This window comes from Psittacula echo (assembly GCF_963264785.1).
Source record: "Psittacula echo genome assembly, chromosome: 4".
Classification (NCBI taxonomy): Eukaryota; Metazoa; Chordata; class Aves; order Psittaciformes; family Psittacidae; genus Psittacula; species Psittacula echo.
The window spans coordinates 43577746-43599244 of NC_137738.1; the positions used below are offsets into that span (position 1 = coordinate 43577746).

Below are 21499 nucleotides of genomic sequence, written 5' to 3' on the forward strand. Positions count from 1 at the left end.
CTATTTTATTGTAACATGAGGGGGTAGAGGTTTATTACAAGAAGACTTCATGAAAGCATTTCTAAATGAACAGGGTATTTTGGGATTGTTCTTACTACTACTGTATTGAAGAAAGTACTTTCTGTAAATATGAAGTTACTTAGCATACATGTAATTGCACAACACTCCTGCTCCCCAAGTTCAGTAAGTCAAAAGATGTTTTCATTTTTCTAACAGTAAATAAAAACAAAACAAACAAACAAACAAAAAAAACCACAAAAAAACCCACCAAAAAAAAAACCCACCAAAAAAACCCCAAACCAGATTGTTGCATAGTCTTTCAGTACCAAGCTGTATTAAAAGTAATACATCTGTCAGAGCTGAAATGTGTGAATGTGGGGTTTTTTGGTTTTCTTTTTTAAGAGACCAGTTAAACCACAATCTTGTTATTTAACCCTGGTAGACAGCTCAGCCCCACCCACTTCTTTTCCTAATCCTGCTGGAGAGGAGAATTGGAAGAATAAAAGTGAGAAAACTCTGGGTTGAGGTAAAGGCAGTTTGACAGGTAAAAAGCCACACATGCGAGCAAAGCAAAACAAGGAATTTACTCACTACTTCCCACCAGCAGGCGTGTGTTTAGCTGTCTCCAGGAAAGCAGGGCTCCATCATGTGTAATGGTTACTTGGGAAGACAAACACCATAACTCTGAACATTTTACCTTCCTCCTCCTTCCCCTTAGCTCTTCCTGCTGAACATGATGCCTTATGGTATTGCTGTGAACCCTCTTGGGCAGCTTGCTGGCTGGAGCAGAGTGGAAACAGGAGCAGCCTTGACACTATGCAAGCGCTGTTCAGCAATAACTAAAACATCCCTGCTTTATCAACCTTGTTTCCAGAACAAATCCAAAACATAGTACCATACCAACTACTTTGAAGAAAATTAACCCTGTCCTAGTCAAAACCAGTACGCCAGTTATATTTGAATGTAGACTTGGTCTGTAACTTTTGTCCTGTCTTAGCTTTATTTATAAAGTTCTGAACTGGCTAGCTTATCAGTTTAGGAATACATCTCAAATGGTACTGTGCTTCTGACAGGGCTTCAAGAAATTTCAACAAATTTCTCTTTTTAGCTTTATATATTATAATTTTGCTGGCATATCTTTATGTGCCCTGATGTGTCCAGGGGAAATTACTTCAGTGCAGTGCTGAATGTAATACGGAACCCTAAATCATTCCAGTTTTCCCAGATCAGTTTCTACATGTGCATCTCAAAAGTAACTCTCTCTCAAAAGTAACTTCTTACATCTGTCTACACCCTTCCCTCAAACAAAAGGCTTTTGCTTTCCTACTGTGGAATCCATAATTTTTTGGCGTTAAGGAAACATCATCAGCTCAAACACTGTCCTACTTCCTGCCTGTCCCTTTCTAAGAAGTTTTTTTTTTTTTATTGTTGTTCAGTAAATAATCTCATGAAAAGTAATTAATAAGAAATAACTAAAAGAGCTGGTATTAATTCCTTTTCTTCACTGAGACACAGTGACCACAGCAACACTATGGTGTTGTACCTTACTTGAGTTTGACTATAAAGTGACAGTAGAAAAGTGGCACAGAGGTACTTCCTCAGGAGAAGAATTCTGCATGACCCTTGGCAGTTCACTCTTCCTCAACTGATTTCTTGCATCAGTAGTGTCCCAGCAATACCTGTCTTGGTAAAGCTTGCAGCTGCTCTTTTAAAGAGCTACCCATAGAAGATGCTGGGGAGATGAAGACAATCAGAGAAAGCAATGAAGCTAATTATGCACAAACAAGAGAAAAAAAAAATTACTCAAGGTGACTATTTTTACACTTGGAAAAACAGATAGCATTTAATGTTAAATCTGCCCACAAAGGTGAGGTTTAATGTCTGAAAAGCCTTAAAAAAATATTCCGCAAAATACAATTTAAGTAACATTTAGTTGTCCAAGATGGAGGCTGTTGTGTGGGTTTTGTAGGGGTCTTGTTTTGACCTTGCAGCCCTTGGACAGAGGAATGAGAAATCTTTCTTCTGTCAGTCTGCTGTTCCTTTGAGCAGCAATGCATAGTGCTAATTTTAGGCTGTCATTTGGAACAACCAGTGAGTAAGTATATCAGCACTTACATTTTTTTTTTTCTATTTGTTAGAATTGCATTTATATATTACAGTTAGTTACCTGTGAACTCTTGTGGTTGTAGAATAATGCTGGCAATAATAGCACTGAAATGAATATAGATTATGGCAGGTTAAACCTAATAAACATCTTGAAATACATTGAACAGAATTTCTCATTTCTGATGAAAAATGAGCAAGGTATTTTTCTCCTGTCATATTTGATGCAGAGTTCCTTACAGGGGTTATGGCAACAATGGATATCCTATTTCACATCTCTAAATAGTGTTTCTCATTGCAGTTGACCAAGAAGTTGTTAGCTTGGTATCATTTAGAGCCTTCATAATTAAAGTATGTATGGAAATAATATAAAAGTCCTACTGAGTGGTCTCTTCCAACTGTTGGGGTTTTTTCTTCTGTTTTATTATTGGGGATCAAGACTAGTGCTTCTCAAGTCACAGGTGTACTTGCATTTATTTTGCATGTGTACCAGGTTCAGAAACTGGTGTTGTAACAGCAGTGTTCTCTCTCTACATTCTAAACCACAACTTGAACTGTTTTTTCATTTATCCACCTTAAAATGTTTTAAAAATTGTGAACAAATATCAGCTTTCCATTTTAACAGTAGTGATTGTCTGAGTTACTTAAATTTCATCTAAATTAAATCTAAATTACAACTGTATTGGCCCAAACTATTTCTCCTTATTAAGAAGCTAAAACTTTTAAATCTCTAGTGGTCTGTAAACAAACTGTACGTACAGTTGATCATAATGTAGTCTTACTCGTTACATGTGTAACATGCATGTTTGAACTTAGGATAGAAATGCTATGAATTTCAGTATACTATTTATTTTAGCGTGTATGATTTCTCCTCCTTTCCCTCTAAAACTGTAAGTCTAGCATTTTTTTTATCTTTCTTCTTCCACCAAAGAATAGAAAACTAGTATTAAAAATGTATGCGTGAAATTCAAGTGGAGCACTGCCTGTCTGTTTCAGGATAGAAGTGGATCACCAGCTATGTTGACGCAAGAACTGTAGATGTGGCTTCACAGTATTTAAGATATGGTTAGCTGCAAGACCTATTTTTGTAAGTTGCATTTGTAGAGGAGTTTCTTCTCTTTTCTTGATGCTGATTCTCTAAACACTGCCAAGGTTACTTCTGTATGAAGATGACTGTACAGCTCTTCCTACTTCTGGATAAAATGAGTATCCTGAGAGTTTGTTTTTTGTGAATTGCAGATTTGTCAGTTAATTCCAGTGTGATCTTAGTGAGTCCATGTTTTATGTCTTAGCTATGTTGTGGGTAGAGCTGTAAGGCTTCATGAGTAGATACAGGAAGCAACTAGCCTAAATCTCTCATGTTTGTATTGTTTTTTCCCAGTGGTAAATATGAAATCCCTCAGGATATTTTATCTCTCAGTAAAAGAGAAACTACTACACAGTTGTTTGTTATGAAAATAAATGGACTGGTTTTTGTGTAGAAAACCTTTTCCCTTCAGAAAACTGTGACTTGTGCATAGGCAGGGTGAATAAATAGTGGAAGCATGTAGTTTGGTGTGCAGGAGCTGAGGCTGGTTTATAGGCAAAAGTGGCTGAATATGCATAAGGAGGACACTACAGAAGCTATTCCTAGAGCTTTACTTTGTATCTTTTCCACTTTTTGCAACTCAGTGCTGGAAAGGCAAATTCATTTTTAAATTTGCATACCAGAACTTCCCCCACCATGAACTGCTACCAGGAGCAATAAATGATAAGATTGAAGAAAATAAATATAGTGGTCTTAAGAGTGCACTCTTCTACTTATGTGGAAATTTTGGCATGTATGTTATTATGTTGCTGTAACAGCATTTCCATTCTCTGACTTAGCAGTGCGTGCAGTAAAGTAGAAGTATTATCACGGGAAATGTGACTTACTTGTGTTTGGTTAAGTCCAGTTTGTCTTGTTAAACCAGTATGCTAAATTACGTTATAAAATAAGCAGGTAGGTTCGCCATGGAAGTTACAATTAGTTTGTGAATTTTGGAAATAACCGCTTCATTGACTAATAAACCTTAGCTCTGCATAAATGTATATGTTCGTAAGGTTAAGTGTGAAGTTGCCTGTATGTGTGCATAAGTTACGTCTAGAAGGGCATAGTGCAAAAAGACATAAAAACCGGTGGGTTAGAACTGTCAGAAGTTTAAAAAAAAAAAAAGGGGGGGTGGGGGAGGGAGTGAAAAAATACCCAGTGTTTTATGCTAGTTTGGCTTTCATGAGTAGTAACTTCTAGTTCCTCTTATAGATAATGCAGATAGTGACACTACAACATCTTCCATTGCTACATGTCATTTGAAAGCAGCTCTTCTCCTCTCTCCCCAGTCTCAATTGCAGTACTGCAGTCAGACCCATAACAAGAATTTGTGAACAGTTCTTGTTTAACTGAAGTGCCAGGCAATGACTTCATAAAGTACTTGAAACTGTGGCTTGTTTAATATGTCAATGCAATTCATTTCAAATCAAAAAACAACTGTCCAACATGTGACAGTACCAGTTCCAACTATGGAGTTGTCTTGAGGGTGGTTTGGTTTTTTTTTCAGTAGGTGTCTGAGTGGAATGCAAAGGTTTGGGCAGCAAGTTGTTGAACTGAAGTAATGCGCTCATTCCTCACCATTTGCACCCCTGCCCTCAGGCAAAATCTGACTATTGAAATAGTTTTCCACAACTTAGTGTTTGCATGCTCTTTTTCTTGTACCTTTGTTTTCATTTGACTTCATGAGGTAGCCTTGTGGTCTAGTAGTTTGGCATTGACTGCATAAAGAATACTTGATAATGGTGACAGTCTTGTCCGCCCTCCTATGAGAATTTCTACTTGCTTGCACACTTAGAGTGGCATGTGACACACTTTGCATGATCCCTTTCACCACAGGAGGGGGCTTTCTGCAGTATATAGTTTCCTTCCTGGTTTTTTTTTTCCCCTTTTAAGATGGAATCATGGGCATTTGTAACTGAAAGTGGTGAGCTGAACAGCCTGAGCCATTAATACTCTTTAAGCTCTTCCACCAGGAAAAAAAAAAAAGGCAACAAGGGAAACCCCTGTCCTGCTCCCAGACAAAATCAGATTGCGTTTTCCAAAAAGGAAGGATAAAGCTTTTTTTATCTTTGTGGCCTGATACTGGGATGTCTAGAGAACATCAGAGAGGAACAGGGAGTCTTTCTTCAGTTTCTGAAATTGCTGTGACTGCTGCTTGGAAGACTGTCTGAAATTTCTGATCTGTGTTTTGAGAAGAAACCATTAGGGATTGAAATTGGCTTAAGAGAAGACAAGGATATGAAGTGGTAACTTGATTGCCATTTACATGTGTGCAGGTGTAAAAACAGAAGCCCAAGAGAGTGCCACTGCCCGAGAGAGTGCCACTGAATAAATATATGTAGGATTTTTTTTAGTGGCTGAAACTTGAAACTAAGCAAACTTTTTTTTTAAAAAAAAAAAAAAAAACACCACAAAAAACAACAAAAAACCAAACGTTTTTGAGCCATGAGGGTGACAATAGATGTGCATTTTCCCTCCCCTTGTTCTATCAGTGAGTATTCTTAGTATGCATCTTTCTAAAAGACAATTCTGTATTTCAAACATAGAATCATAGAATAGTTAGGGTTGGAAAGGACCTTGAGATCATCTAGTTCCAACCCCCCTGCCATGGGCAGGGACACCCAACACTAAACCATGTCACCCAAGGCCTCATCCAACCTGGCCTTGAACACCGCCAAGGACGGATCATTCACAGCCTCCCTGGGCAACCCATTCCAGTGCCTCACCACCCTCTCAGTAAAGAATTTCTTCCTTATATCCAGTCTAAACTTCCCCTGTTTAAGTTTGAACCTGTTACCCCTTGTCCTGTCACTACAGTCCCTGATGAATAGTCCCTCCCCAGCATCCTTGTAGGCCCCCTTCAGATACTGGAAGGCTGCTATAAGGTCTCCACGCAGCCTTAAACAACATGGGGTTTTTTGAGCTGAATCAGGAGTTAATAGATGGAAATCCTGTGCCTACACAGTGCAGAAACAATGCACCTCTAGTCCTGTTTGGCTGTGAAAAAATTGAAAGAACTGTGCTGGTCTTCATGGAAGTAACTCAGTTCTTCCACAGGTGGTTTAGGTTTTGTGTGCTCAAAGCAAGGAGAGTACAGTGAGAGTGCCTTGGCTTTACATGGTTTGTGAGCAGGCAAAGCCCAGCTCCTTTGCAGGGACTATTTTATGAAGGGGAATTGGGGCTAGGAGTGGAGGTGCTGGATGATGGTTTTGTCTGAAAGGAAGCAAGATAACAGGAGCAGCTGAGGAGCAAATGGGTTCCTTAAGCAGCATTGCTACTGCTCTCTTGCCAGCTGCTTCTGGAAGTCCACTTTCTTGTTGCTTCCAAGTATTTATCCACAGTAGCATTCTATTATGTGATTCTGTAAGGTTGGCTATCCCTTAAAGTCTAGCCCATCTCTACTTTTGCTTTTCCTAGAGGATTTCTTTAAGGAGAAAACATATTTAAGTTGTACAATAGAAAAGAGGGCCTTCCTTTAAAGTGGAAGAAGTGCTCAGGACCACGGTGCTAAGGTAATGATATACCAGGAAAAAGCTTGGGTGTAAAATATCGTGGGCATGGCAGCTACTTCATCTGCTAATGTGCGTACTTGTTCTATGGTAAATACGTCACGGTGACTGCAGTTATGTGGTTGCTGCAGAGTAGGCTTTTAGCCATTCGTATTTCTTCCTGGTGGTAAACAGCTTGATTTTTAGATGATCATTCTATATTCACTTAATTTTTTAAATATATCTCTTCAGAGGCTGTTCGCGAAAGAACTTGAATTTAGGGTAATGTCTGAGTGTAATTTAGTGTAATGCCTAAGGCATTGTCTCTGTGCAGGTAACTAAGGTGACATTAAACTGGAGAGGTGTGTTCATTCCTGTGGGCTATTCAGCTGAGTCACCATGACTTCTCGTATTTTCTGCCATTTCTCTGTGCTGTCTGTCTTTTCAACCCCTCTTCAGGTGCAGTATTTTTCATTGCAGCTTTGCCTGTCCTGGGCTTCCCTTGATCTGGTCGGACTTACTTTCTCTCCTTACTTCTTCAGCACAGCTTCTGTCTGTAAGAGTAGATTTCAAGGAGTGTTTCTTACAGTTAGAGGTCTTAATTTTTCATGGTACAATTACCTAGATCTTAGGTACTCAACTTAGTTTTAGCATTTGAACATCGTGTTTGTTTTGGCTTTTGTTGCTTAGGAGTAGAATGGATCTGTTCGTCCATCAGGAGTATCCATTAATATGAGGAAGGACTCTGCCAGAAACAACATACTTGGTGAAGAGGTCAATAAAAGGTTTTTATCCAGGGCAGAGAGACACCTCATTGACTTACCTTAGCTTTACTGTCTATAATTCTGGATTCTCTGGAAAATAGCAAAGATGTGATTTCTTCCTATGTAATTCATTATATTCATTTGGTAAAGATACTGATATTCCACCCTGAAGCTGAGTATTTTCCTATTGTGGTGGAATTTTTCCTCATTCAACCATTATTATATCTTATAAAAATACCAGACTTCTACTCCCCCAGCCCCCCACTGGTAATGATCTGTTTCTATAGTGAGTTTGAGTCTGCCCTTAATGGAAGACTCTTAAAATATTTAGGAATGTGTTCCCTCTATTGTCTGTTCCCCAAATAGCCTTTTTCTCCTAGATCAGTAGGAGCGAGCAAGTCTGTAGTAGTCTACAAAAAGTAAAATCAGCTGCCTTTAAGGAGTTTATCCTTGAATTTAATCTCAGTGTACTGGTTTGATTTTACCTGGCAGAGCAAAGAGTTGCATTATTTCATTTGAAGACTGATTAGTTTCTTAATTATGTATGGTGTGGCATTTGTTTTTGTGTGTTTGCATTGGAGATTGCTTGCATACTTGGATATTGGGTGTGCTGTATCAAGTCATGTTGACTAAATAACAGCAGCTTCTTGTAAGGACTTTTTTTTGGTGCTGATTAGAGGGAGATCAAAGGATTATCAATTTCAGTTATGGAAAACTAAAGGTGAGAGAACATGCAATTTAATCACTTACAAAATATCTGCTGGCTTAATTAGAGTTTGTTCAACCCAAGCTGAGCCACATGAATGGCTTCTTGTTTGGAATCTGTCAGCTGCTGAGATCTGTGGAACTGCTGACTGGAGCTGAGGCTACCCTTTTAATGCTGTGTCTTTACTTGGTCCTCCACACTGCTATGGGACCTTGAGGTTCCTGAACCCTTTTCCCTATCTACTACGACTTAGATGTGTCCACAGTGTGTATGGACATAAATGAATGTTTGAAGAAAGATAGGTTGGACTTGATGATCAACCTAGTAGATTCTTCAATTCTAGGAAAGGAGACCTGTAAATGCTGTGAGAGGTGTTGTCTATATACACATTCCTAATTCATCTCTTAACCTCTTCCTCAGTGCTTCAAAAAGAAATGTTAACCCTTTGGCTGAAAGGAGCTGAGTGAGAATAACGTATCCCATCCTTTTTGTAGCATATGGGTGATATGGGCAAGAGCTTACCCCAGAGCTTTCTTGGACACCTCAGAAGTAAAATTTTCTGATTTGAATAGTGCTTCCATATACATAGAGATAAGGCATCTGAGAGAGCAATTTAAGTAATCCATTTCCCCTTGCTACAGAAGTTAGAATCAGCAATTGTCGGTAACTTTGGTTGCTCTTGTCATTCTTTAATTGCCTCCCCCTTTTTTTGCAGGAGATTTTAGGGTTTCATTGCCACCTACCTGTGTACCAGGTTTCACATGAACTGTAGTTCATGAAGAGGAAAACTTTGCTCAGCCTTTTAGCAGTCATCCCACTTCTCATCTTTCACTTGCCAAGCGATCAGCACAACATATATTGCAGAAGTACAGGCAAATGAATATTATGCAAACTGTTCTTCTCTAGGTGCTCTAAGCTATGTTAGGAGCAAGGGATGCTTTTTCCGTGTAGTTGGACTCCAGCGTATCTGATTTAATTTAGCACACCATCAGTCAGTTTATTATCTTTGCATGGTTATTTCTCTTTACAGAAACTCTTTAACTAGTGAACATCATAGTAAGAGCAGGCTGATATAAACTACCAGCAACTTCTTTGTAATTATTGAGAGTAGCACTGTCCACGAATTAGGTAGACCTCAATGATGTTGCTCCCTTAGGGAGTGGTGTTTGTTCTTGCATCAGTTTCATCTTCAAAAAAAGAAAATATACCCCAAACTATCAGTGTAGAAGCTGTCCGCATAATGTCTCTGACTCCATCAATCCTAAGAGACCCACTGACTGTCATGTGTCTTCTCATTTGTGATTTCCCCCCAGCTTGGGGGCTTAATATCCAGATCCTGGGGATTCTGTACCTAAAGAACAGGTGTTAAATGATATCAATAGTATTTTCAAGTCTTAAAAGTTTGATAGCCTCTGTGAAGTCTGTCAGATAACTTCACTGTAGGAAAAACTAAAGCAAGAGCTCTTATTCCAGAATAGTATCTCAAAGTTGAAATGAGAGGATTTTTAGTGGAGAAGAGTTGAATGTGGAGGAACTGTACCTTTTTTTGTGTAAGAAACAAAACTTATTCAACATTTTTCAGAGAATAATTTGGCTTTTAATGGAAGTTTTATTAAATTTTCTGTACTGGCATATGTTTGAAGATTCAGGTGAATGTTATAGTCCAATAGAAATTAATTTGTATTTGGTATCGCTTTTTGATATGCTGTTTCATGGTTTAAAACATGCACTGGCTTCTGTAGTTTTGGGATTCCTTTTACAAAACTCAGGTTTTCTCTCTACTGAACACGACAAGCTTTGTAGGCTTTGTTTTGCTTTCCTTCCCCTTCTCCTCTTCCTCCTGTACTTTGGGTGTATGGGTTTTGATTTGTGTGCGTTTTTTTTTTTTTTCTGCGAGCTAGTCTGCACTAAGTCTGGAGTGGCCTGCACTTTAGTCAATGCTTTTTCAAAGTATAGTGTTAAAATCAAGGATCTGAGCAGCATGCTAAGCTATTAATCCAACTTAATGACAGATGAACTCGACAAATTGATGTAGCAGTTGGAAAGATATCTGCTCTAAATTCTTGCACTGAGGTTTCCACCTCCACAACAACATCAGCAGGAGGGTGTGTATGATTACCTTCATCAGAAGCTTTTGCTGAGAGTAGGTCTACAGGGATGTGCCAGACTGTTCCTTGACAGATGTTTGTTTTCTTCCGTCGTCTTCACTGTGAATGAGTTGAGCTCTGACAGGGAAGCTGAGCAGGTTGCTGGCCTTAACTGTCACAAGAAGAGTGATGGTGTGGGTGGGCAACTTATGATTTGCTTTTAATAAAGCCACTAATCTGAGTTTGATAAAATAAGTGTTCGGAAAAATGTAATCTTTGACTTCTGAGTTTGTTTTAAATGTGGTAATTAGTCCATGGCTTTATGTAATTAATAGTTTACATGCACCATACTTATGGTGTTGGTGTAAAATAATTACTATGAGTAAGAGCTTTTCCTAACACTGTTGGAAGAAATAGTTTAATTTCCCTGAGGAGATGCACCACACTTATTAGTATGCATTGATGTCACATTGCAGGAAAGCTGGTAAGTTCATCCAGGTTTTTACTGTACTTGTGTGGCTGGCAGTGTAAGATTTGGCAGATGTTCCTAAATTGAACGAGTGCTGAATGCAAACTCATGTTCTATCAGCAGGAAGTCAGACTTCAGGAAGTATGTGGTCTTTGCTCATTTCTTCAGCAGTTTCTTCTTTATTTTTGTCTTTATACAATGTAGGCAAACAATGACAATGATCCTTGGTCCAGCTGGAACGTTGGGAAGTCTGGGAACTGGGATAACGGAAATGCTGTTGACAGCTGGGCAGCGAAACCTGAAAGTGCAGCTAGCCAGAGAAACAGTGCTTCAAATAACTGGGAGGTGGCAGCAGCATTTGGTCATCCACAGGCATATCAAGGACCAGGTGCAGTAATAATGCTCTTCTTTTTGAATAAATTAGAGTAGGTGGGCAGTAGAGGTAAGAATTGCTTAATCTTTCCTAGCAATGGAACAGTGGCTTATATTAAAAACAAAACCGAACCAGTTTTCTAGTAGAACATTGCCACACGGGTAAACTGAACACTAGAATAATAGGCTTTTAAAATAAAATAAAACCATACCTACAGTAGCAGACACCTCAAACTCTCAAACTTGTATGGAAACATGGCAAGCCAAAGTCTTGTGCATACATGATCTATTCTCAGGCATGTTGTTCAGCTTAATTAACTGGAGCTTTTAAACACTCTAGAATTTGTGCCTTGAGGCCTTTGGAGAAGTAATTTCTTAAATCCTTAGTTTTAGGAAGTGGCTAGCCTTTCAGAAGGCTTCTCTATGTTTTTGTAGTAACAGCCTAAATTATGAGGAGAACTTACAACTGGGGAATGCTAACCTGGAGTCAGTGAATATGGAATTCATCTATTGAATTCATTTTAGCACACCAGCATCTCTTCTTTCTTTTTATTCTTTTTTTTCCCCTCTCCCTCAATGGATTTCTAGTAGTGTTTTGCAAGTTGCACTGGTGGGGCACTAGTTGTAATTGTGGAGGAATCATAAAACAGAAGGCTGAACTAGATCTTAATATATTTACCTTGTTGGTTATTTGCCTATGTGTCCTGAGGTAGCTGCTTCTGCTTTTGAAGATTAAATATTTAACTTTCTCCTTTCCGTACCTCCCTGCCCTGTCCTATACTTCAGCAGCTGCTGATGATGATGAATGGGATGATGACTGGGATGACCCAAAATCAACTTCACCATCTTATCTTGGTTACAAGGAGACTGAGGCATCGGAGGCTGGGGGAGTCCAGCGTGGAAACTCTCGTGCAGCCGCTATGAAGTTACCACTTAACAAGTAATGGAAAATGGAGGGGAAAATACATATATATTTAAAGAGAATTGGAACTTGACAAGATGTTTAAATGTGTGACCATTCAACCTTCTATGGAAATATTACAGTTTTGAGGTAGAAGAGGAGATGAATTTCTAGTTTGGCATTCTCCCTGTGTGATCCGATACCACAGATCAGTGGAAGCCTGAAAGCACATGACAAAGCTGTGTAATTTTGGGAAGTGTTATACAGGCAAATGACACTTCTATGAAATCTGAACTTCTGGACCTACTGGTCTTTAAAATTTAACTGTCTTTAACACTATGTGTGTGCTTAGTGAAAATGAAGGGTGATCGATGGCTTGTCCATAGAGTGAGACTGATCAGAGCTGCTGCTCCAAAGTTCGTGAGCAATTTGAGTTGCTAGGAATAGGGAAAAATTCTCCTCTCCTGTGTTTATGCATTACCCAGTTTGATTCTTGAGCCACAGAAGGCTTAGTTTAGAAATAAAAATCTTCCAGTAGCATGAAGTGTTGTCAGGGTTGTACTAGCATTATCTCATGTTGCAACTTAGGTTGTTTACTCTAAAACTACTGTTATTCTGAGAAGCTACTGTTCCATAATCTTTAAGTGGATGAAAGCAGAGTGGAAAAGTATTGTAGCATAATGGTCTCTTCGAATATGTAACTAAAATCAACTGGCTGTGCATGGCTAGTCATTATTTTATTCATCAGTGGATGCTTTGTCTAGTTCTGCAGCAGTACATTGGCATACTGCAAAACCATTTAGTGTAACCAATATAAACATACCTTGTTTAAGAGCATTACCTGTCCATGAAGTAAGTCCTATTGTACTCCTCATCTTTGTGCAAGCAAGTAGTAGCTTGGCAGTACTATAAGGGCTAAGTATCTTCCTAATTAGAAGGAGGACCGCAATTTGCTTTTTATATAATGTTTTATGCAGACTTTAAAGGCATTACAGTAGTTTTTCTCTATAATTGGTGGATAAGTTATTTAACGTAACTCATGTTAAAAAGCACTTGATAAATCTGCAGTTTGTTATTCTTTCAGTGATTGAATCCTTGTGATCTGAAACAGCAGGGTGGTATGCGTGAGGGTCTCTGTGTGTGCATTTCCAGAGTGGGTGTACTGCAGGGGAGTGGAGGATGTTATTTTGTGTCCTGTTATGTTTGTTCTGATGGGCTGCAGGGCAAGGGTAACTACTTTGCCTTGAAGAAGGAGCCTGTATTACACAAATAAAAGGTGGATGTCAGCCCCTAAAACTCTTTTGCTTTTTCAGGGCAAATTGTTGGTTGGTAGAGTAATCCATATAAATTATTTTCTATACTTGAGAAATACTAAGGTTTTTTTTTCCTACAGTGGCAGGTAATTCTGCATATGTCAAATGAAGGAAAAAACAGAATAAATGTATCCTTTTGTTTTATTGTTAGATTTCCTGGATTTGCAAAACCTGGGATGGAACAGTATCTGCTGGCAAAGCAGCTAGCAAAACCCAAAGAGAAAATTCCCATAATTGTAAGCTGGGGTTGTGTGTGAAGTTTCTGTGTGTGGGTGGTGTGTTTTGCTTTAGGGCTGGGGGGTTTTGTTTTGGGTTTTTTATGGATTGTTGCATTTGAGGGTTTCAGAAGCTTTTTTTAGTCCTCCCCGCCCTTTCTTTTTTTCCCCAATTAACTTTCAGCCTTAGGGTTGCGGTATGTATTTGGGTCAGAAGAAACTGATACTGAACATATAATTAGAAATAGAACTGTAATTAAAAAAAAAAAAAACCCACAAAAAAACCCCCACAAACCCATCATGTACCATTTAAGTACTTTGAAATTGTTGTGGACAACATTTTATCATTAAGGACTTCTGCAGTGTCAAGTCTTAAATGCTTCTTTCTTCCATGTGTGCTGATGTAATTGTTATTTTCAGTACTTTTTTTTTTTCCTCATGCTGGATCTGTGTTACTTGTGATCATGAAAATAAGCCTTTTTGGGAGGAAAAGTGAATGCATTACGTTGTCTTTTGGTTATCTAATTAGTTATCTAATAAACAGCAGCTACATTCATAAAGGATTGCAGTATTAAGTTATGATGGTTAGGTCAACTTATCTATAAAACCCACTCTTCTGTATATATGCTGTTCTAATGAAATGTAGTGCAAGTAGTAAACCTTAAAATTCACCACTCCTTTGCTATTTGGGAAAAAATGTGAAATAAAGGAGATAAACGCAACTGTGGTCAATCATCTCTGGTTGCAAGAAACCCTTCAATTTTATGGCTATCAGTCTCTCTCTTTTCACTTGAGAGTTTCCACTGATTAGAGAGGAAGTATTTGTCTCCTTGTTTGCAGGTGTTACAGCATGATATATTTAAAAATACTTGCAATTTCTTACAGATTGGTGATTATGGCCCAATGTGGGTTTATCCTACCTCTACATTTGACTGTGTGGTGGCAGATCCCAAAAAAGGTTCTAAAATGTATGGTCTCAAGAGCTACATTGAATATCAGCTGACCTGCACTGTAAGTGTGTCTGAAACAGGATCTTCTGTCTTGCAAATATGGGTCATTTGTAAATACAAGTAATACATGTAGTGTGACTTGGTCACAGGGTTATAATAGTAAGTCACAGTTGTCACTATTTTTTATGGTTTTTTGCCCAAAGAGTTACTTTGTTCTGTCATTTCAAGTTCTTCTGTAGTTACAGATTCAAAGCTCTTAATCATAAATCTCACTTACATTCCACGTATTTACTGTTCTGGTCACACTTGTTTCATGTCACTATCTGTAAATGCCTGTCACAAGTTCAGAGTTATGTTTCTCTTGCAGAACACTAATCGGTCTGTCAACCACAGATACAAGCACTTTGACTGGTTGTATGAGCGTCTGCTGGTTAAATTTGGATTAGCCATTCCAATCCCTTCTCTTCCAGACAAGCAAGTAACAGGTAATTGTTCGCAGTTGTGAATTCATGGGATGGGAAATAAGGAGATCACTTTTTTATAAGGTTCAGTTATTTCTTACTGTTTGTTTTTCCCATTATTTTTAAAGAAGGTATCCAAAAGACCCCAACCTTTCACCATTCAAAGTTTATGATAAGTTGTAATGGTCTACTAATAATAAAATGTCAGTGTTAAGAGCATAATTTCAGAACTCGGGTTTAATTATCTAGTCCAGTGATTTAAAAACAGAAGTAATTAAAACCAACCAAACAAGAAAAATCCCTAGTTGCTGCAGAAGAGAATATTTATTATTGGAGAGAAGAGATAAATACTTACGTTCCATATTCGCTGATTGTCTGGAGAAATATTTTTTTGAGGGCTTTTGTTGTGGGCGGTGTTGTTTGGTAAGGTTTTGGGCTTGGGGGGTGTTTTTTACATTTGCTTGTGTTATGTTGTAGAAGCCCCTGGAACAAAGCTCCTGCGAGTAAAAAAAACCCTGACAAACTGGGGTTTCTGACTCACAAGTAAAATGTTGCAGCTGTTTCTCCTGTTGCTTGATTTCACACTTGATTTGAAAAGCATCTTTCATTTGTATAACATTCTGCTCTGGTTTGATGTCAGTTCAGCTTGACTAAACTCTCTGAAGCTTATGGAAATCTTCTGTTCTGACTTCAAGAAAAATGTGATTGGATCTTTTAAATGCTCATGAGTTCAGTCATTGCAATTGAATATGGCAATGATTGTGCATTTTCAGTAGTCTCTGGCTTCCTTGCCACACAACAGTATGCCCGCATGCATGTGAAGAAAAGAATGGATACCTGTATAGGAGGAAAATGCATTACTTTTGCCTATTTCCACTTGTGTGTTTTCTGACAAGATTTTTATACTGCCTTTAAGGCAACCAGTCTAAAACAAACATACAAAAGCTGGCACTTTGCCAACCACATGGCTGCGTGCTTCACTGAAATGCCACAGCTCTGCTGTGTCTGAAGAAAGCTAAGCAATAATGTAGTTGCTGGGATAAATGCCAAAGGAATTGAAAAGTGAGGAAGGGACTTCCTTGCCTTAGCCTTATGTTTAGAATTTGACCGTATTTTTATTTAAACCGTTCATGTGGACTAGAAGGAATCCAAAAGACCTGATGGAGTCTCTAGAATTCATCTTAAATGTATCATAAAATTTTGACTGAAGTTTGGTATCACAGTGAAACCTTGCCTGTGGATTTCTGTCTTCTGAAGTCTGTGTGAGACAATAGTTTGCTTCATGCCCAAAATAAAAAAAGCATGCCTCTTTTTTCTGTAATGAAGACTAGAAAAAGATGGTGCTTATCTTCATTGTGTTAAAGAAGCTACTTAGACAGCTGCCAGAAAGAATTTTTGTCCATTGATCTTGGCAAAGCAAGACTACATATAGACTGACTTTGCTCAAGATTATGCTTTTACTGGTGATGATATGCCTAATGACCAGCACATAACTTCCAAATGTTACTGTTCCTTTGCGTTCCTTGTAGGAATGCTGTTGAGATTTCAGTATGGAGTAAAGGTGGAACAAGTATTACTGAAGGTTATATAATGTCTCTTCTGTAGTAGTGGTTTTTTTTGAGGGGAGATGGGAGAGTTATATTTTTTTCTTCCCTAGCTAATTTACGGTAAATGCACCCATAACCAAACTCTATTTTCACTGATTATGCTCTTTACCTGCTAGTCTTGATAGTTTCCATCTTGGCAATTAATAAAAAAAACCCAACACCCACCTAAATGCCCACATAAAATACTCAACCTTGTGGAGCTGCTGCCATAGTAACTATAAAGTAGGGATATATTGAAAGAGTACATGCATTCAAGGTTTGTCATTTGCACTGAAATTAGAAGAGTGGGGTGCTGGAGGAATCTTCTCATTCCTTTCAGATACATCCTATTCACTGTATGGCTTAAGCCTGATGTCATGCCTTTTGTTTTTTAATTGGAAAAGACTCTCAAGAAGGCACAGTTTGTGCTAAAGCTGAAAAGTTCTTAAGAATAGACAGTGATGATGCAGTACTGGTTTAAAAAAAAAAAGGTTACTTTTAAAATAGCTTGTTTAAAATCTCTTAACTACCAAATATATCAGTCTTACATGTATGTATTCTGACTGCTTTGTGCATAAGATTTACTAAGCTTTTTTTGAGAGGTTTTCCCAACACATTAATTTACCCATATAGAAATATATTTATGGAAGGTGCTGCTTTTTTAATCAGTGGTTTGTATTTGAATTGTCCAATGTCAGTGATTTGTTAGCAAGGACATGGCAACTTGGAAAGTAAGTAGTTCTTTTTTCTCCAACGTTTTTGAGCCTTCCATTGACCAAAGATTTACTAGACTCTGTCAGAAAAATATCTGCATTCCAACCCTGTGCCTAGCTTCTCTTAGGTAATCTGAATACCTAACTTCCATCTAAGAGTTTATTAATTTTTCTTTTTCCAGAGATTGATTTATGTGTGCGTATTATGTTTTTTTAATACTTCCTGGCTATTTTAAAAAGGAAGAGTACTCTTGGTCAGTAATCAATAGAATGTAATTTAAGGTTGTCCTGATTTGTCAGCATATTTCCTTCTTGTAAGTTCTGAGTCATTAAATGGATAATAACTCACCAGATGAATTACAGCTTCTATTTTAAGTTAAATTGAGGGGAAAAAAGAAAAAAAGCTGAGAGTACTAGCGTAGAAATGTAACAATTATTGGTCAATGTATAACAGGGCGCTTTGAAGAGGAATTTATCAAAATGCGGATGGAGAGACTGCAGGCTTGGATGACGAGGATGTGTCGCCATCCTGTTGTCTCAGAAAGTGAAGTTTTCCAGCAATTTCTCAATTTCCGAGATGAGAAGGTAGGAAGTAAAGGTCACACGCAGACTAAGACTGAGGAATTTCTCCCTGCCTCACCAACCCCTTTGAACTGAGAGTTCAGCTTTGTAGCTTCTCATGTGTCTGCCCCCCTGTGGGCAGTAGTGATAAGCCAAAATCTGCTGGGTTTATTAATTAAGCTGATTGATCAAAACAAAGCATAAAGTTGCTTGTGTGAAATGCTATATGCTACTCCAACAGGGATGTGCTCTTCAAAGTAGCTTTGTTGCTAGTCTCTTAGGGACCATTTGTGTCCTCCAGCAGAATAGGAACAATTACAACTCTTTAGGCTGTGCCCTACTCTGTCTCTGTTGGACTTGCTAATCACTGTGGTCCTCTAGTAGTGCTCTGATAACAGAAGCTATGTCATAGCAGATCTAGGATGTGTCTAATCCTGTATTATATTTAAAAACACACATACACCACCTGCTCACCCCCCCCCAAAAAAAAAACAACAACCCACTGTTCTCAGTAGAATGAGTTGTGATAGCATTATGCTGCAGTCTTACCTGATATAACCAGACCCTTTTCTTGTTCTCCTTTCTCCTGCCCCAGCATTTTCTTACGCTTTTTTTAAGAGGTTTTATTATCTACACCTACAATAAATAACATTTTCTTCATGACTGAGCTGTGATGAAACTTTCATTTAAAAGGTTTTAATTTCTGTGTGGTCTATTGGATAACACTTCTCCTCAATATTTCATTCACTGCTTAAGTACATGCCCTTAAGCATGAACAGTGGTGGTCAAACATTGATGGGTTTTTTGTTTGTTTGGGTTTTTTTTCCTCCTCAAGGAGTGGAAAACTGGAAAGCGGAAGGCAGAAAAAGATGAAACTGTGGGAGTCCTGATCTTTTCCACAATGGAACCAGAAGCTCCTGACTTGGACATGGTAGAAATGTAAGGTGGTTTCTTTTTGCATGGACATTATGCATGTGGATATACAACAGATACCAAGCTAATATAAAACTAGAATAGTAAGCGTGCACATATATTCATGGATTTGAAGAGGAATTTCTCAAGGCAGAGCTGAAAAATTATTTGAGATTTTCATATCAGTTCCTCCAAAACTTGCTGGAACTCCATGGACTCGACTTCAGGGGCTGAATACTGATCCTAAAATTTATGCAAAACCAGTAGACAAAGTACTGGCAGATCTTATGGAGTGTTTTTTTATATTGGTATGTGAGTATACTTTGTTCTTTAATCCTTCAATTGTAAACACTTCTAAAGTGTGCTAGGCTTATTAAGTAGCATAAGATAGCTGTAGGTGGACCATCAAGGAAAACTTCTGTAAAATACTTGCATATAATGCACACACAAAGTATGATTCTAATATCTGGAATCCATGGAAAGCTATTAAAAATTAAAATTATCAAATCTCATTTTAAATGGATTACAACATTTTTGGAGTATTCATCTAGAAGTGCAAAGGGATATATTTATTTTACATATGTATACGTTATATATACACAATTTGTATGTATAGTTCTCTTGATGGTACACCTTTTGGCTTCATAGAGTGAAAGACTGGATTTACTCTGCAGCCTTTATTTCACTTCTTTAGGCTTAGTAATTTTTTCTTAGAAGATATGTAGTATGCATGATGCGCTTTGCTTGCTGCTGTAGAACATAGGAACTTGGATAATGGTTTGTGTCTGAAGCTGTGAATAAACTAAATAGAAGAGCTTATAGTAGCAAAGCTGTAGTGTACCTACACCTGGAAATATCCCAGCATAGGCTTTATCCAAGCGATGCAGTGGATATTAAGATGTATATAATAGCTGTGTAGTAGCAGTTCTGTACTAGTAAAAAAAAGTGGACATTTTTAGGTCACTGCCACTTCAAACATGAGAATTTCAAACTTGACTACTTTTCTGATGTGTGTTATATGTATCCCAGTGGTATAAAGCTGAAGAAGTGAACCAGACAGAGCTTTTTGTACACAGGGTGCAGCAGAGGGTGAGACAGAGCCCTGTCCGGGAACAACCAGCATATGGTCTGCTAAACAGTTTATCTCCAAAGAGGGTGAGGGGTAGGCAAGCAGCTTACATTGACACCTCACCAGAGAGTACCATCGCCTGGGCTAGGACTGACAGCCTGGCGTTGTTCTAAGGATCTATCTCCAAGTATTGCAGGAGTGAGTGTAACACCGCAGACATCCATACCAGTGGCATTCTAGTGCCTGGGAATATCTCGAGGTGCTGGTAAAAGTCTGTATGAACACAGTCTTGAAAGCTATGTTAGTCCTGGAAGTGGACAAACCGGCTTGTTGAGTATTTGTTAGGTTCTTCACGACTGCTGGCCTGGCTCTTAGGAGTCGCTTAGGTTGACTTGCTGTGAGAGCTGTCTCACACAGACTTCGGCTGAGAGCATTTGTAAGATCTGATGCAGCTTGAATAATTCTCGTTGAAAATTGGAAAATTTTCTGAAAAAAACCTGGGTTTTTTCTGTGGCGTTCACAAAGCATTGCTGTACATGCAGTGCTGTGTTAATGGAAAGCTTTGATAGCTGCATGAAAACATGCTTAAAGAGGGGTAAAAATTCAGAATTCTCTTTCGGAGCACCACTGGTTTTTGGTTTTTTTCCTCTCTGTAACATAACTGAACACACAATATTGTCTATATTATATAAAGTTATGCATATGTATTTCCCTAGAGGAACTGCTATATTAATTTTGATTTGCCTATTTTAGACTTCTATTAAAATACCTGAAACAATTATTTTCTTCGTATTTGTTCACTGTTGTACAAATTTTGCTACATCTGTTACTCTAACATCTAATTTCATATCAATGTGAGGTCCTTCTTTAAGTGCTCCAGGGATGTATTTCCCTCAAATCTGTTTTTCTTGTTCTGATATTTGATCTCACTAGGGAAAATATTCAGCTAATAGCTTTTTTTTTTTTTTTTTTTTGAGAGTAACTGTAGCAAACATGGTAGTTCAGTGTCAAGTGCTTAACAGTGTGTTGGGGGGGGAATAGAATGAAAATTGTCTCTATCTAAAGAAGGAAATTCTGACCTTGATGAAATGGCAGAGATTTCAAGGAATTCATTGATTTCTCTGATTTGGCTTTTCTTCTTTTTTTTTTTTTCCCCCAAGACCTAAGTGACACTACTATTATAGTATCAGCATTGTGTTTAAAGCTGGTGTAATGCATCTGTTTAACTGCTTTTTGTTTTTGCTTTTTCCAAATGCCACAGAGAACAGAAATGTGATGCAGTGGGTAGGTTCACCAAAGCAATGGATGACGGAGTTAGAGAGCTGCTGACAGTGGGACAAGAGCACTGGAAGAGGTGTACAGGGCGTAAGTGTCCCTTCTGAACTAAGCAGTCATTTCTGTGTTGCTTTTCTCTGTGGTGGTGGTGATGTTATTTATAATTCAAGGCACCTTTTAAAGCTAAAGGAAATCCTGAATTATCATGAGAATCTTGTGGCATTCTGGTTGCGTTCAGTGTCTGAGAGTATGAGTTGTGCAAGTATTTTGTTTATGTTTTTGGTTGGGGTGGTTTTTTTTTCTTTCTTTCATAACAGAAATATCTGGTCCCTGCCCATAGCATTAAAAATACTCAATCATTCTAGTAACCCAGCTAAAGCCCTTGTTGGACATGTTCTCATATATTAGTCATTTATCTACATTTTGGTGACATGGGCAGAGTATATCTATCTGATGAAATCATGAATGATTGCATTTTATTAACC

At 38.2% G+C, this 21499-nt stretch overlaps 1 protein-coding gene across 2 annotated transcripts in view; it reads left to right on the forward strand.

Moving 5' to 3' along the window:
• SNX9 (sorting nexin 9) overlaps positions 1–21499 on the forward strand; it is a 60537-nt gene that overhangs the window by 25399 nt on the left and 13639 nt on the right. The window contains exons 5-12 of one of the 2 annotated variants that reach the window (XM_080617075.1): positions 10891–11074; positions 11845–11998; positions 13424–13508; positions 14373–14498; positions 14805–14922; positions 17652–17782; positions 18594–18697; positions 21001–21104. In XM_080617075.1, coding sequence (XP_080473201.1) covers positions 10891–11074; positions 11845–11998; positions 13424–13508; positions 14373–14498; positions 14805–14922; positions 17652–17782; positions 18594–18697; positions 21001–21104 — 1006 coding nt within the window. The remainder of the gene's footprint in view (positions 1–10890; positions 11075–11844; positions 11999–13423; positions 13509–14372; positions 14499–14804; positions 14923–17651; positions 17783–18593; positions 18698–21000; positions 21105–21499) is intronic. The other variant, XM_080617076.1, reaches the window with a different exon arrangement.